Source organism: Montipora foliosa, chromosome 9, assembly GCF_036669935.1.
Source record: "Montipora foliosa isolate CH-2021 chromosome 9, ASM3666993v2, whole genome shotgun sequence".
Lineage (NCBI taxonomy): Eukaryota > Metazoa > Cnidaria > Anthozoa > Scleractinia > Acroporidae > Montipora > Montipora foliosa.
The window spans coordinates 37,634,405-37,645,571 of NC_090877.1; the positions used below are offsets into that span (position 1 = coordinate 37,634,405).

General features: G+C 39.8%; 1 protein-coding gene across 5 annotated transcripts in view; it reads right to left on the reverse strand.

Annotated features, from left to right (window-relative positions):
• Positions 1 to 6,592: 6,592 nt before the first annotated feature.
• Positions 6,593 to 11,167, reverse strand: part of LOC137970949 (uncharacterized) — a 50,038-nt gene continuing 45,463 nt past the window's right edge. For all 5 annotated transcript variants that reach the window (XM_068817623.1, XM_068817622.1, XM_068817620.1 and 2 more), the window contains 2 exons: positions 9,068 to 9,177; positions 6,593 to 7,408 (listed from right to left, as the gene is read on the reverse strand). In XM_068817623.1, the coding sequence (XP_068673724.1) occupies positions 7,196 to 7,408; positions 9,068 to 9,177 (323 nt within the window). In that variant the 3' untranslated portion in view covers positions 6,593 to 7,195. The remainder of the gene's footprint in view (positions 7,409 to 9,067; positions 9,178 to 11,167) is intronic.

Genomic DNA, 11,167 nt, shown 5'->3' on the forward strand with positions numbered 1-11,167 from the left:
AAAAGGCATAAAAACTTTTCTTTAGTAACAGCAAGTCCAAATGAACTGCAAATTTTAGGCCTAGTTTGAATTAAACGTCAGGGGCAGTTAATTGAGAAAACACAGACCGTAAATATGTTGTTCCTGTTAGCTTACTACTGGACAATAACATAATGGTAGTCAAGCCAACTTCCTATGACACAGTGAGTGTAATGTTCAAATGACAATATTCATTTGCTTGCCAAAACATTTTAACAGAAAACCGGCCAGTGTAAAACGCAGACTGCAGACTGCAGACCGGGGGTAAAATGCAGACTGCAGACTGAGGGTAAAATGCAGACTGCAGACGAGAGATGACAAAACGCGGAGCCCTACTCCATGCAGTACCCTGTGGACTACCCAAATGGACTACCCTAAAAATACTATTTCGAATGAGTACTGTTGATCAATGTGTAAGCAGCATCTCAAATAGTGCTTACTTAAGTCTAAGCGCCCATTTTAAAAGGGTTGGCTTACATGAAGTAATCGGCCATCAAAACAATAATCGAAAGCTAACCTTTTTAAAATGGGTGCTTAGACTTATTTACTGCTGAACAATGGCCTCACGCTTTTGCGCCAATTTAATTCTGGGCTCGACGCACACGTTCAAGGAGGAGATTAGTTACTGACCATGGCCACAAACCAAAACACGCTGAAGAAGTCAGAAAGGGCAAAAACCATTGCCAAATGAATCCTACAGGAACCGCCTAAAAGAGGAGTCCATTCAAATATGTACTCAAGGGAGCAAAATTATGACAAAGGCGACAGAAACGTACAAGGGAGTCGTGAAGGCCTGTCAACCCTTTATAACAAACAAAGAGTACGACAACAACAATCCGTGTTTATTTCTTAGTCTGTTTGGTCTTCCTGAGGTTTAAAAAAGTACGACTATCGTTGTTTTGTTTTTTGTTTTGTTTTTTTGATTTTTACTGGGTTGCAAAACCCAGTCGGAATCTGCGTTTCATTTCTCCGTTTTATTTTTATCTGTGTCATGAAAAGTGCTTTGAAGTTGACCGCCGACCAGAAACGGGTTTTCGATTGGATTGCAAGCTCAATCCAGGTTAACTCACCTATTAACATAAACGAGGCTTCATTTTTCGCGCGCTTTCTGTGACTCGACGCGGCTATACGGCAATAATACGTCAACTATAGCTCTTACATAGTCAACGCTTTTCGTGTTCACGTGGAAAGCGGTTTGGAAAATGTTTTCTTTTGCATTTTTCGATGGTTTCAATCCAGTTTGACATATCATGATATCTGTGGTCCACACTGGTGGCTACGCAGTTTATTCAAGTCAAACATCGGAGGGATGTAAACTTAAAGCTGAGTGTTTATTTTAAATTTGTTTAGAGCAGCTTTTTTCTCTGTATTGCAATTATTGGCATAACTTTAGAAGCTCTGATAAGGTTGCATGATGTCTAGAGGACATATGACTAGAACACAAACGAAAGAAGAGCGAAAGAGAACGACAACGGAAAAACAGAATACGTGCGTGACAGTGAAAACGATCTACAGGGCTCATACGGTGAAGTTCAACCAGAAGGACTGGGGCAAGTACGCCGTATACAAATATGATACTCCCGAGAATGAGGTTATTTAGGCAAGTTCACTGAAACTGTTACAATTTGCTTTCTTACCGTTTTCGTTAACGATCTTTTCGCTGTTTTTCCCCAGGGTAAGTGACGCTATGTTTATTTCTTCGAACTGTCGTGACCCTATTATTGAAAATATATCGCGTATCAAACGATGCGACAATTTAGGCGTCAGTCTGCATTTTATACCCAATCTGCAGTCTGCAGTCTGCATTTTATACTGACCGAAAAAAAAATTGCCATCAGCAACAAAATTTGCGACACGAAAACAACATAAATTTTGTGCAGCAAGCAAAAAAGTTGTCATCAGCAAAAATTATTTTTGGAGATTTTTGCTACGTTCCATTTTTCTATTGTTCTTTTGGCTGCACAAGTAAATCGCAAAATCGAACGGTGACATCGATTTCAGCGGCCGCCTGGGATCAAGTTACCTTGCGTGTTACTAACAACTGGATGCGTCTGTGGCAAAATGACGCAAGACATGGGATTGTTGTTTTGTTAGTTAGTTTTCTTTTTCTTTCAAGTGTTATAAAAGTCGACAAGAAATGTGCGAATTCAACACAAAGATCACAATCGTCCAACTCTTGAGGTTGATCATTGTTTCCGCAAAGTCAAAGAAAGGAACTAGACGAGGTTATATATCACCAGGTAAAGTTCTAGCGTCACAAATTCTTGCCGATTTTGGTTCTCATGAGTAGTGGTGTAGGCTCGTTCGCGTCCCTTTTGACGGTTGGAATTGGAACGTGCTGATTGGTGGATTCAAATTTTTGCGGGAAATTCAAACGTATGATAGGCATGAAATTCAGAATTCAAAGGATGACTTCACGGACACGTGACACCTCCCTTGCTGCAAACCCTCAGGAAACAGGTTGGTGGGTTTTGCGTAACCATGTTGGATAAAAAGATAGCGGTCAGGATATTCAGTATTCAAACAATGACGTCACATCGCTCGAGAGAGGGATTGCGTCACAGAGAGCCAGGCCCCTCACGGTCAGTGTTCGAAACCAGATTGACTTAATCCAGGATTAGCGTAAACTTTTGTTTCATGCTTTGAACTTTTTGGTGACAGTTTCTTTTGCTTATTTTTGTTTTTCAAGATTGCCCTCTTCTAATATAAAGTTTTGCACAATATCAGCGTTTAACGGCATTTGGGGGTAGGGAAATAAACTCCTTGGTTAATTTTTAATCTAGGATTAGCGTTAATCGGCTTTTATACAACCGGGCCCAGAACGCAGTCATCCTTCTTTAGCACACAAGAAAATTATGAATTTGAAATGTTGAAAAATGAAAAATGAAAGAGGGTACATCCCCATAAGGGCAACTACTCTCCTGGTGAAGAAGGTTTCATATATACAATATTTACAATAGAAGTTCCTGAAGTTTGCACCGCCCCAAACCGCGCTTGCGCAAAAATTGACCATGCTTATATTCGGGATCAAGGAAAACACGAGCAGAGAGATCCCACTTTGCTCAACGGACGAGACAGAGTCCACTCGCCTCGAACCGAATAAAACCCTTGCTGAATAAGCCAAGACTCCTCATTGAACATAGGGAGTTATGAATCGTCTCGAATCAAACAATAAAAAGAACTACGTGGATTAAGCTCGTGTTTTTCTTGATCCCAAATAAAAACATGGTAAATTTTTGCGTGAGTGCGGTGTGGGGCGGTGCAAACTTCAGGAACAGAACGCTAAAAAGTCGGCTTTGTTCAGTCAAGGGAGACCAAGCAAGTGCTCCAGGAAACGCATGTTGCTCAAATTGAGGCAGTAACCCCGAGCAACCCATGAGTAAAATGAGAAATTCATGAGCAAATGAGCAACCGATGAGTAACTCCGAGCAACCCATGAGTAGTAACTCATGAGCAAATGAGCAACCGATGAGTAACTCTTGAGCAACCCATGTGTAAAATGAGCAACCGAGGAGCAACTCAAGAGCAACCCATGAGTAAAATGAGAAACTAATAAGCGACTCATAAGCAAACCTGAATTACTCAAATTGGGGGAGAAACCCCGAGCAACCCCGAATTACTCAAATTGAGGGAGTGACTGCGAGTACCGCTCAGTAACCCATTTTGGGGGAGTAACTCCAAGGGCTCATGAGTAATTTATAGTTACTCATTCTGAGTCACTCGCTCCGTGACTCACAATGAGTATAAAAGCAGACGTCAAGCTCATGATGATCATTCCGAGCAATCCCTTTGGGTGAGCGTATGGGTCATTTCTGCTGCTACTGCCACAAACCGTTTAGTCGAGCTTACAACAGAGACCGTCACGAGAGGCGAGGTTGTTGGAAACACATAGACCAGGAACCCATGGGAGACGCAACAATGGGGGACATATTTAAGGACGCACCAACCTAAGCTCCCTCGTCGGAAGAGAAAAGTGAAGAAGACGATGAGAGAAACCGAGACGAAGAGGAAGAAAAATACTCGGACTCGGACATGGTCATCGAGTCCGAGGATGAAGACGTTAGTGATCGGGAATTGGATGACCAAGATCCCTGGGAAACTCTGCGCCAAGAGCTGGAAGAGTCACTGAGTTCAACCTATATGACAAAAAGGTCAACAAGTTCTTGAAGGTGGGTGTCTCTGAAACGATAACTGAGGCCAAAGCTTTTAATGCCCCGTCTAAAGCATGACCCCGTACACAAAGACGTTATAAAAACCCGACACTGCTTCCTGGACGAGGATTCGATGGATGTTGAAGAAGTTACAGACGCGGCTGTGGAGAGAAAGAATTTTTTCTTGAACAGGTTGTTCCAACTGCGTCCCATCCCAAGATGAAGAAATCCCAAAACAAAATGATGATGATGATAATGATGATGATGACAACTGAAAGATTTTTATGTTTACATACTAAAGAAGGTTGTTTGTGCCACTGTGCATTTCTGTATTGAATGCATGGGTCCTCGGGCCTCCCTATTTTGTGAATACAAGACGCACTCAGAGACTGGGACTAGTTTGACTTTTGTAATTTTGCTTTCAGCAACCTTTGGATGCGAATTTGGATAAACTGGGATGAGGCTCGGCACCAGGCCGCCTCTCACGTTCCCGATTGTAAATAGCTGTTTTGTTTTTTATTAAATCGTTTCATTCGTAAAAAACATTTTTGTCTTGTTTTAAATGATTAAAGATGGTCTCGTTTCCATTCTTTTTTTACCGTAAGGGTTCTAGGTCCCTGTGACGTCATCCTTTTCAACCAGTCCCCTTGTGTGATGCCATCCATTCTCGGCCAATCAAGTGCGCTTCGTCCCCATATATTTCACGACCCTCCTCTCTTGACCCTCTTTTTACAACATTGTCCTCGATCTGCTGAACGGATCTGCGCAATTTTTTTCATGTAACCAAATGATGAGAAATGTTCATTTCTACAGTGAGATGTCAAGAGCTCTTTTTAAAAAGAGAAAAACGACACGGGACTGTCTCGAAAGGATTCCTAGCACAAACTTGGTGCATACGTGGATGAAGTCGAAGTTACCTCTTGCTACTCGGAGTTTCAAAGAATGGTTCGAGTTCAAAAGCAACAGCTACATGAGCGCCATCTCCAAAGAAAGAAATGTCGCCTTCCAATGCGTAAGGATATAATCGAAGTGTTCTAGAAAATCTATGAAAATCAACCTTTGGAGCGTTATTCAAAGCTTAATAGAGCAGAAGAAACTGGCGCGTGTGTAAAGGCAGCCATAGTATCGGTCAACAAATATGATATTCTAAAACTTGGCGTGAAGAGTGCAAGATGATGTTTCCCCCAGTAGAACAACACCATATGGTACCCTTTCATGATCGATGGGTGAAAAAACAGATTACGGACAAAGATAATATTGAAAAGATGAAAGAAAGATGGATTGCTCGAAGCATGTCATTGGAGGGTTTTTAAATAGTTGCAGGGGGTGTGACTCTTGCGGTTGTCATCAAGATCCGCTGCATCATCACTGCCCCAAGGTGGAGTGAATGTTTAGAATACCTAAGCTTTCGTTTAACTCACTCAATTTTTAGATTCAAATCCTAAATACTACGTATTGTTGATCCTTTTGATACGAGATGTATATGATGAGGGATCACATATCGAACTACGTTAAAATTAAACCAGGGTAGGAGTGTTCGGGCAATTTTTCTTGGCGGGAAATCAAGTGGCAGCGTTGCATTTGGCAACCCGCGTTTTTCTGGCGGGAAATCATATTAGTGACGAGCAACGGGAATTAACAATTATTGGATGAGGTTGAGCATGTTAGCGATAATTATCAAGGCCTCAGTTTGTGTTATCCGCCTCAGCCTTCGGCTTCGGCAGATAACACAAACTTTGGCCTTGATAATTATCGCTAACATGCGAAACCCGAATTCAATAATTGTTTTATTATGCATATTCCTGAGCTGAGCTCCGCCATGACAAAACTGATCAAACTGCTGGTTAGTGTGTTAGGTGACGTCACTTCTGCATGCATAAAACTATTGTCTGTAGGTATGACGTCAATTCTACATATATAAAATCTATTGCTTGTAGGTATAACGTAAGAGGAACAGAGCAAGCAAGAATTAGCTGCGTGCTTATAGCAAATCAAAATCGAGCTGGTGACACCAATGTATAATAATCACATTTATAGGCTTTTTGTGTGAAATGGATGTCCAGTCGTGAGCTGCTTTGTTTGACTGTAAAATTGCAGTCGTGTAAGCGAATTGACTACGCTTTAGCTTGACTTTTTAATCAACAAGAATTTTGCTGTTGTTCTAAACTGGAGAGAGGGTGTAAAGATTATCAGTAAAACGGAAAATGTTGTGAAAGAGATTACTGTGCATGTAATTTCAGTTTTAGTTGTTGATTAAAATTGTTGGTTATGGTTTGCCAAGCTTGTTTGTTTACTGCTGTCAGCTCAGAGATGTTTGAGTAGATACTGTACGGAACGTTGCAAACAAGACGGAACTCTACTTTGTTTGTGTTATCAAATTTCCATGTACGCATGCAATTGTCAAAATAAAGCCTACAAACGTCTACAGTGAAAAATCTAATTATTAATGAGCGAACTACTTACAACACTCCTAATTGCAACTGGATTTAAGAAGAAAATATTATACGACAAGCTATTTTTATTTTAGCATTCATTTTTTCAGCCAGCCTTAGTCAATGAGTTCACGATGAAACTGGCTTTTTCTTTTAGGGATTAATTTGCATTCATGCGTAGAAAAATGGTTAAGTATCTTTTAACATCGCAAACTGAAAAGCAGCACTTGGAGTCTATTTGGGAAAAAAGATGAGGTTAACAATGGAAATGGTTTATCAAGTAAGTAAGTGGAAATGATCACTTTTTTCACCGACTCCTTTAAACAACTGTTACGGTAAATATCACAAATTAAAGCTGAAGAAACTATCCAAAAAGTTGCTTAACGGATCGATTGAAATTATCAAGATGGGAACCCTGAAATGAATAGTACTTGTTAATAACGTCAATTGCCTCCGAGTTACCCCATCAAAAGGCTTGTACCGTTCTTGCTGATGAGATTTAAACTAATGAAACCATTTGTAAAGCAAGGAAATTTCTTAAATTGAAGTATTTTAAGACTTGGTGGTCTTTTTGGTGGTGGTCATTTTTAAGACTTAAATCTTGGTGGTGATAAACAGTGTTCTGGGGTCCGGATAGTAGCCAGGAGTTTTATATTCTTCATCCACTGGTACAAGTACCGCATTGTTGCTGCCTTCGTTGCATCCTAAGTACATGCCAGTGTTTCCAGTCGACCTTGAGTTGCATCTGAACATAGTATAGGACCCGTTATAGATAGGTTCAAATCTTGCGTACTCCGTGGAATTTGGCTGAAACGATAAAAGACAAGAGACCATATTAAAGGGAAAGGGGCTATTTCACTTTAGTAAATTTTCAGCTCCGACTATTGCATTTCTAGCTTTTTGATTGGCTAAAAACCTCCGATTATGAGCCAATAGTCGAAGTTTTAGTCGAAGATGCTCTTTCCGGACGCTTTGTAAAATTGTGGAAATAAAAATCGGCGGCAAAACCCGTTTTGAGAATTTACTAAAACAATTATTCCATTCGCCCTTGTTGGATATGAAGTGATTATAATCAACTCGCGCTACGCGCTCGTTGGTTATTTTATCACTTCATATCCAACTCGGGCTCATGGAATAATTGTTATATAGTTTCAAGCAACCAATCATGCAGGGACACTGATGCGTTACTGATCATGAAGTATACTTTGAATCAAACTGGTAATATGATAGCTGAAACGTAGCTAATTTTCCGCTCCCAAAATCAGACTTCGTTTGGCACAATAGGCACAGTAATTATGTATGCGAGGGAGGGGTTATACTTCATGTTATTGTTTAGAACAATAACAAAAGAAAAGGACGTAAGCAAGTAAGGAATTCCGATTAGGCTAATACAGCTTGAGGATTTGAGATACCTTTATTGCAATATTGTTTTTAATGATCAAGGAAGATTTCAAGTTGCTTCTGCCGTTCACCAGTTTTGGCTTTGACTTTTCAAGTCTTTTTTTCAGTATAAAATTACGTTTTATTGCATTTTAGCGGTCACAATTGGACCGCTTGATTGTCGTTTAATCGCGGGTAAAGAGTATTTGAACAACAGCGCCCTGCTGTGACAGATAGTGGGTTCCTATAGCTAGCAACTTACAGCCGGTATCTCTTAGCAACTGAATCGAGCAGGAAAGCACCGTGAAGGTCAAATGGAGCGTGGACTGAGTAGATTACGGCCAGCTAATTCATAACGCGCGTAATATTTGAACTTGAGACTATAACAACTTCTCAAGAAGGCTGGCTTTTATGAAAACCTACGTAGCACATTGAGTTATCCTTGAGCTATCCTTAAGATGGCCAAGTTTTTCAAGGTTCAACCCGTTTCTTCCCTCGCGAATAGTTTCAAAGTCTTAAATGATATAAACACGCCTTTAAAAAAAATAGGAGAGGAGACAATAAAAGCATCGTTTCTCGGAACTGAAAAGGTTAAGGTGCACTTGAATGGGAGTCTCGTTCATCTATGTTTCAGTTTTCTTGTTGTTGTTTGTTCCTGTCCTCGCTAAAAACAGTAATGTTTAATGTAATAAACGAAATTTCGACGCTCTATCTCCGATAGGTTCAAAGTCCTAAATGATAGGAATACGTTTTAAACAATTTTAAGAGTAAAGACAATAAAAACATCGTGTCTCAGGACTAAAAAGTTTAAGGTGTACTTGAATTGGAGCCTCGTTGCATTTTCCAGTAGTATTTTTTTTCCCGCAAAGCTCGATACTTCATGTTGGATGTCAAAATTGGGCATGCATCTAATCACGCCCATTTCTGGACATAAGTTCAAAGTTCTGGTTGGATGAAAAAGGTGATGAGAGATTGTCAGGCCAATCATTTGGCTTTAAATTCAGAGAGTATTGCGCTAAATTAATATTTCGGACATGCACTCAACAAACACAATTTCTCATGGGTCACATTCAAGATAATTCTTACCTCAAGAGAGATTCCTGTTCCTGAAGCGGCGGCTGTAATATACTGATCAGAGCTACCAGTATAACACAAATAATGCAGATCCTGTCCATACAATTGGACCGTCACGGTATCTTAAAAGGGTAAATATACCGCATTAATATAAAAAGTCTTTATTGCCAACTGCAAAATATTGAACGACTTCAGCCGTGTACTGACATCTTATTATACATCCCTATTGTCACATTGTATCTCAACCTAATCCCTATAAGTTAGGGTTACTTCCCAGACCAAACAATTTAAGAGGCTCTGACCGTAAATATCGAGAATCCGCTGACAGTTGCAAAATTTCACAATTTATTTTATTCTACCTAAAAGACCCATTTGGTGAACTATTTTCAAAAATGGAAATAAAAAGTTCCATCGCGCTTTGCTTTTTCCGAAAAATCCAAAAGTTCAAATTACGCCGAGGCGGCCCCCAATCCCCCGGAAAAACAATGAAAAATTCTGCAACTTCGTTAACTCCGTATGCGACAACGCGTTGAATTCCTGGTTTGCTATTTTGGATATTGGTAAAAGGACCCTTTGTCTTTTAAAAAAATGTAAACTTCATGTAATTTTGTCAAGTTTAAGACAACATAAAAACCCGTTGAAATAACCCACTTTCAATCTTTTGGGTTGAGGTGAAATAAAGGCCAACTTTAAAGGCCTATAAAAATCCTAGTATATAAATTTAGGTGTCATATTGTACATCAGCTGAAAGTTTTATCCTTGTAGGTCATTATCTGCAACTGTCGTTTTTGGCCCGCAAAAATTAGCGCATCCAGTTTGAAAAGAGTTCGGGCTATTTTGACCAAAAATTCAATGCAAATTGCTGAGCGGATGAATGTCACGCAAGAGGTCACGGCCAAACCTTCAGTTTAGAAATAATGCATCTTTTTTCTCTTTCTGATTGAAAATGGCAGCAAAGAGCGCCTTGAAGTACTTCAATGACCTTTCAATATATTTAACGATCAAGCAAGCACACCACATATCATTTTATTTATCTTAGGTCTAGACGAAGATAACAGTCGTCGATCGCGTTGATGCGTAGTCCAATAAATTGACGTAAAATTTGATTCACATACACAGCGAAACTTATTACAAAGTTGAAGAGAATTGGGTAGACTTACTGTTGTTACTGTTGGTTTAAAATAACGCGATGTAGTCCTAGGAGCTCCCTATCTTACTCAATTTTTGACCGAAAAGGTCATCAAAACACACTGCCAAAGAAATGATCAATGAAGATGTGCGTCCTTGCAGTTCTTGCTTACCGTAATTCGTTCATAAATGATAAAGTCAATCACTCAAATATTTTTCTTGCCTGTAGAAAAAAAAATGAAGAAAAAGAAACCAATCAAGAGTAAAAGAAAAACTTACGACCTTTTTCACCAATAATTCGCATTCCAAAACGAATGTCACGCAAAAGAGTTGCACATTCCATGACATTCTGACAAAATTATTGTCTCGTTGTTGTAAGGTTCTTTCTTTTTTTGAACGTTTTTAGCACGATTTTTCGTTTTAGAATTCTCTTTTAACCATGAACAACACTGTTACGAAACGGCACTAGTATCACTGCGTCGAGTAAAATATTATCTGATTTGTGTTATAACATCACGTGACGAAGCCATCCCACGGAGTTGGCTGCAGAACAGCAATTGACCAGATGGATGTTCAGTTCCAACCGAGACCACAGGACATATTTAAGTCCTCTACAGCTAAAGGGGACTGTGGAATTAGTAGCAGTGAGTCAACTTTCGTCTTATCAACCAGCGAAACCCTTTCTTCTAGTTGGGCATGGTAGTAAACCCCTTTCAAAGAATACCTGGGTACATCGGCTCTGGGATACCCCTAGACGAAGAACTTTTTTGAAAATTTTGGATAAATAACCCGGACAGACTTCAAGCGACGGAAGTGATCCAAAAGAATGGCTATCAATCGATCATCCTTGTCACTTGAAAAACCGAAATGCCCCGATTACATATTCATAACAAAAAGATATTGAAGATAAAATTGTTTTGATCACTGACAGGATTGGGGTTTGCGTAAAAACTCAGAATAGAGGCGTAGAAAGAAGGTAGGGGA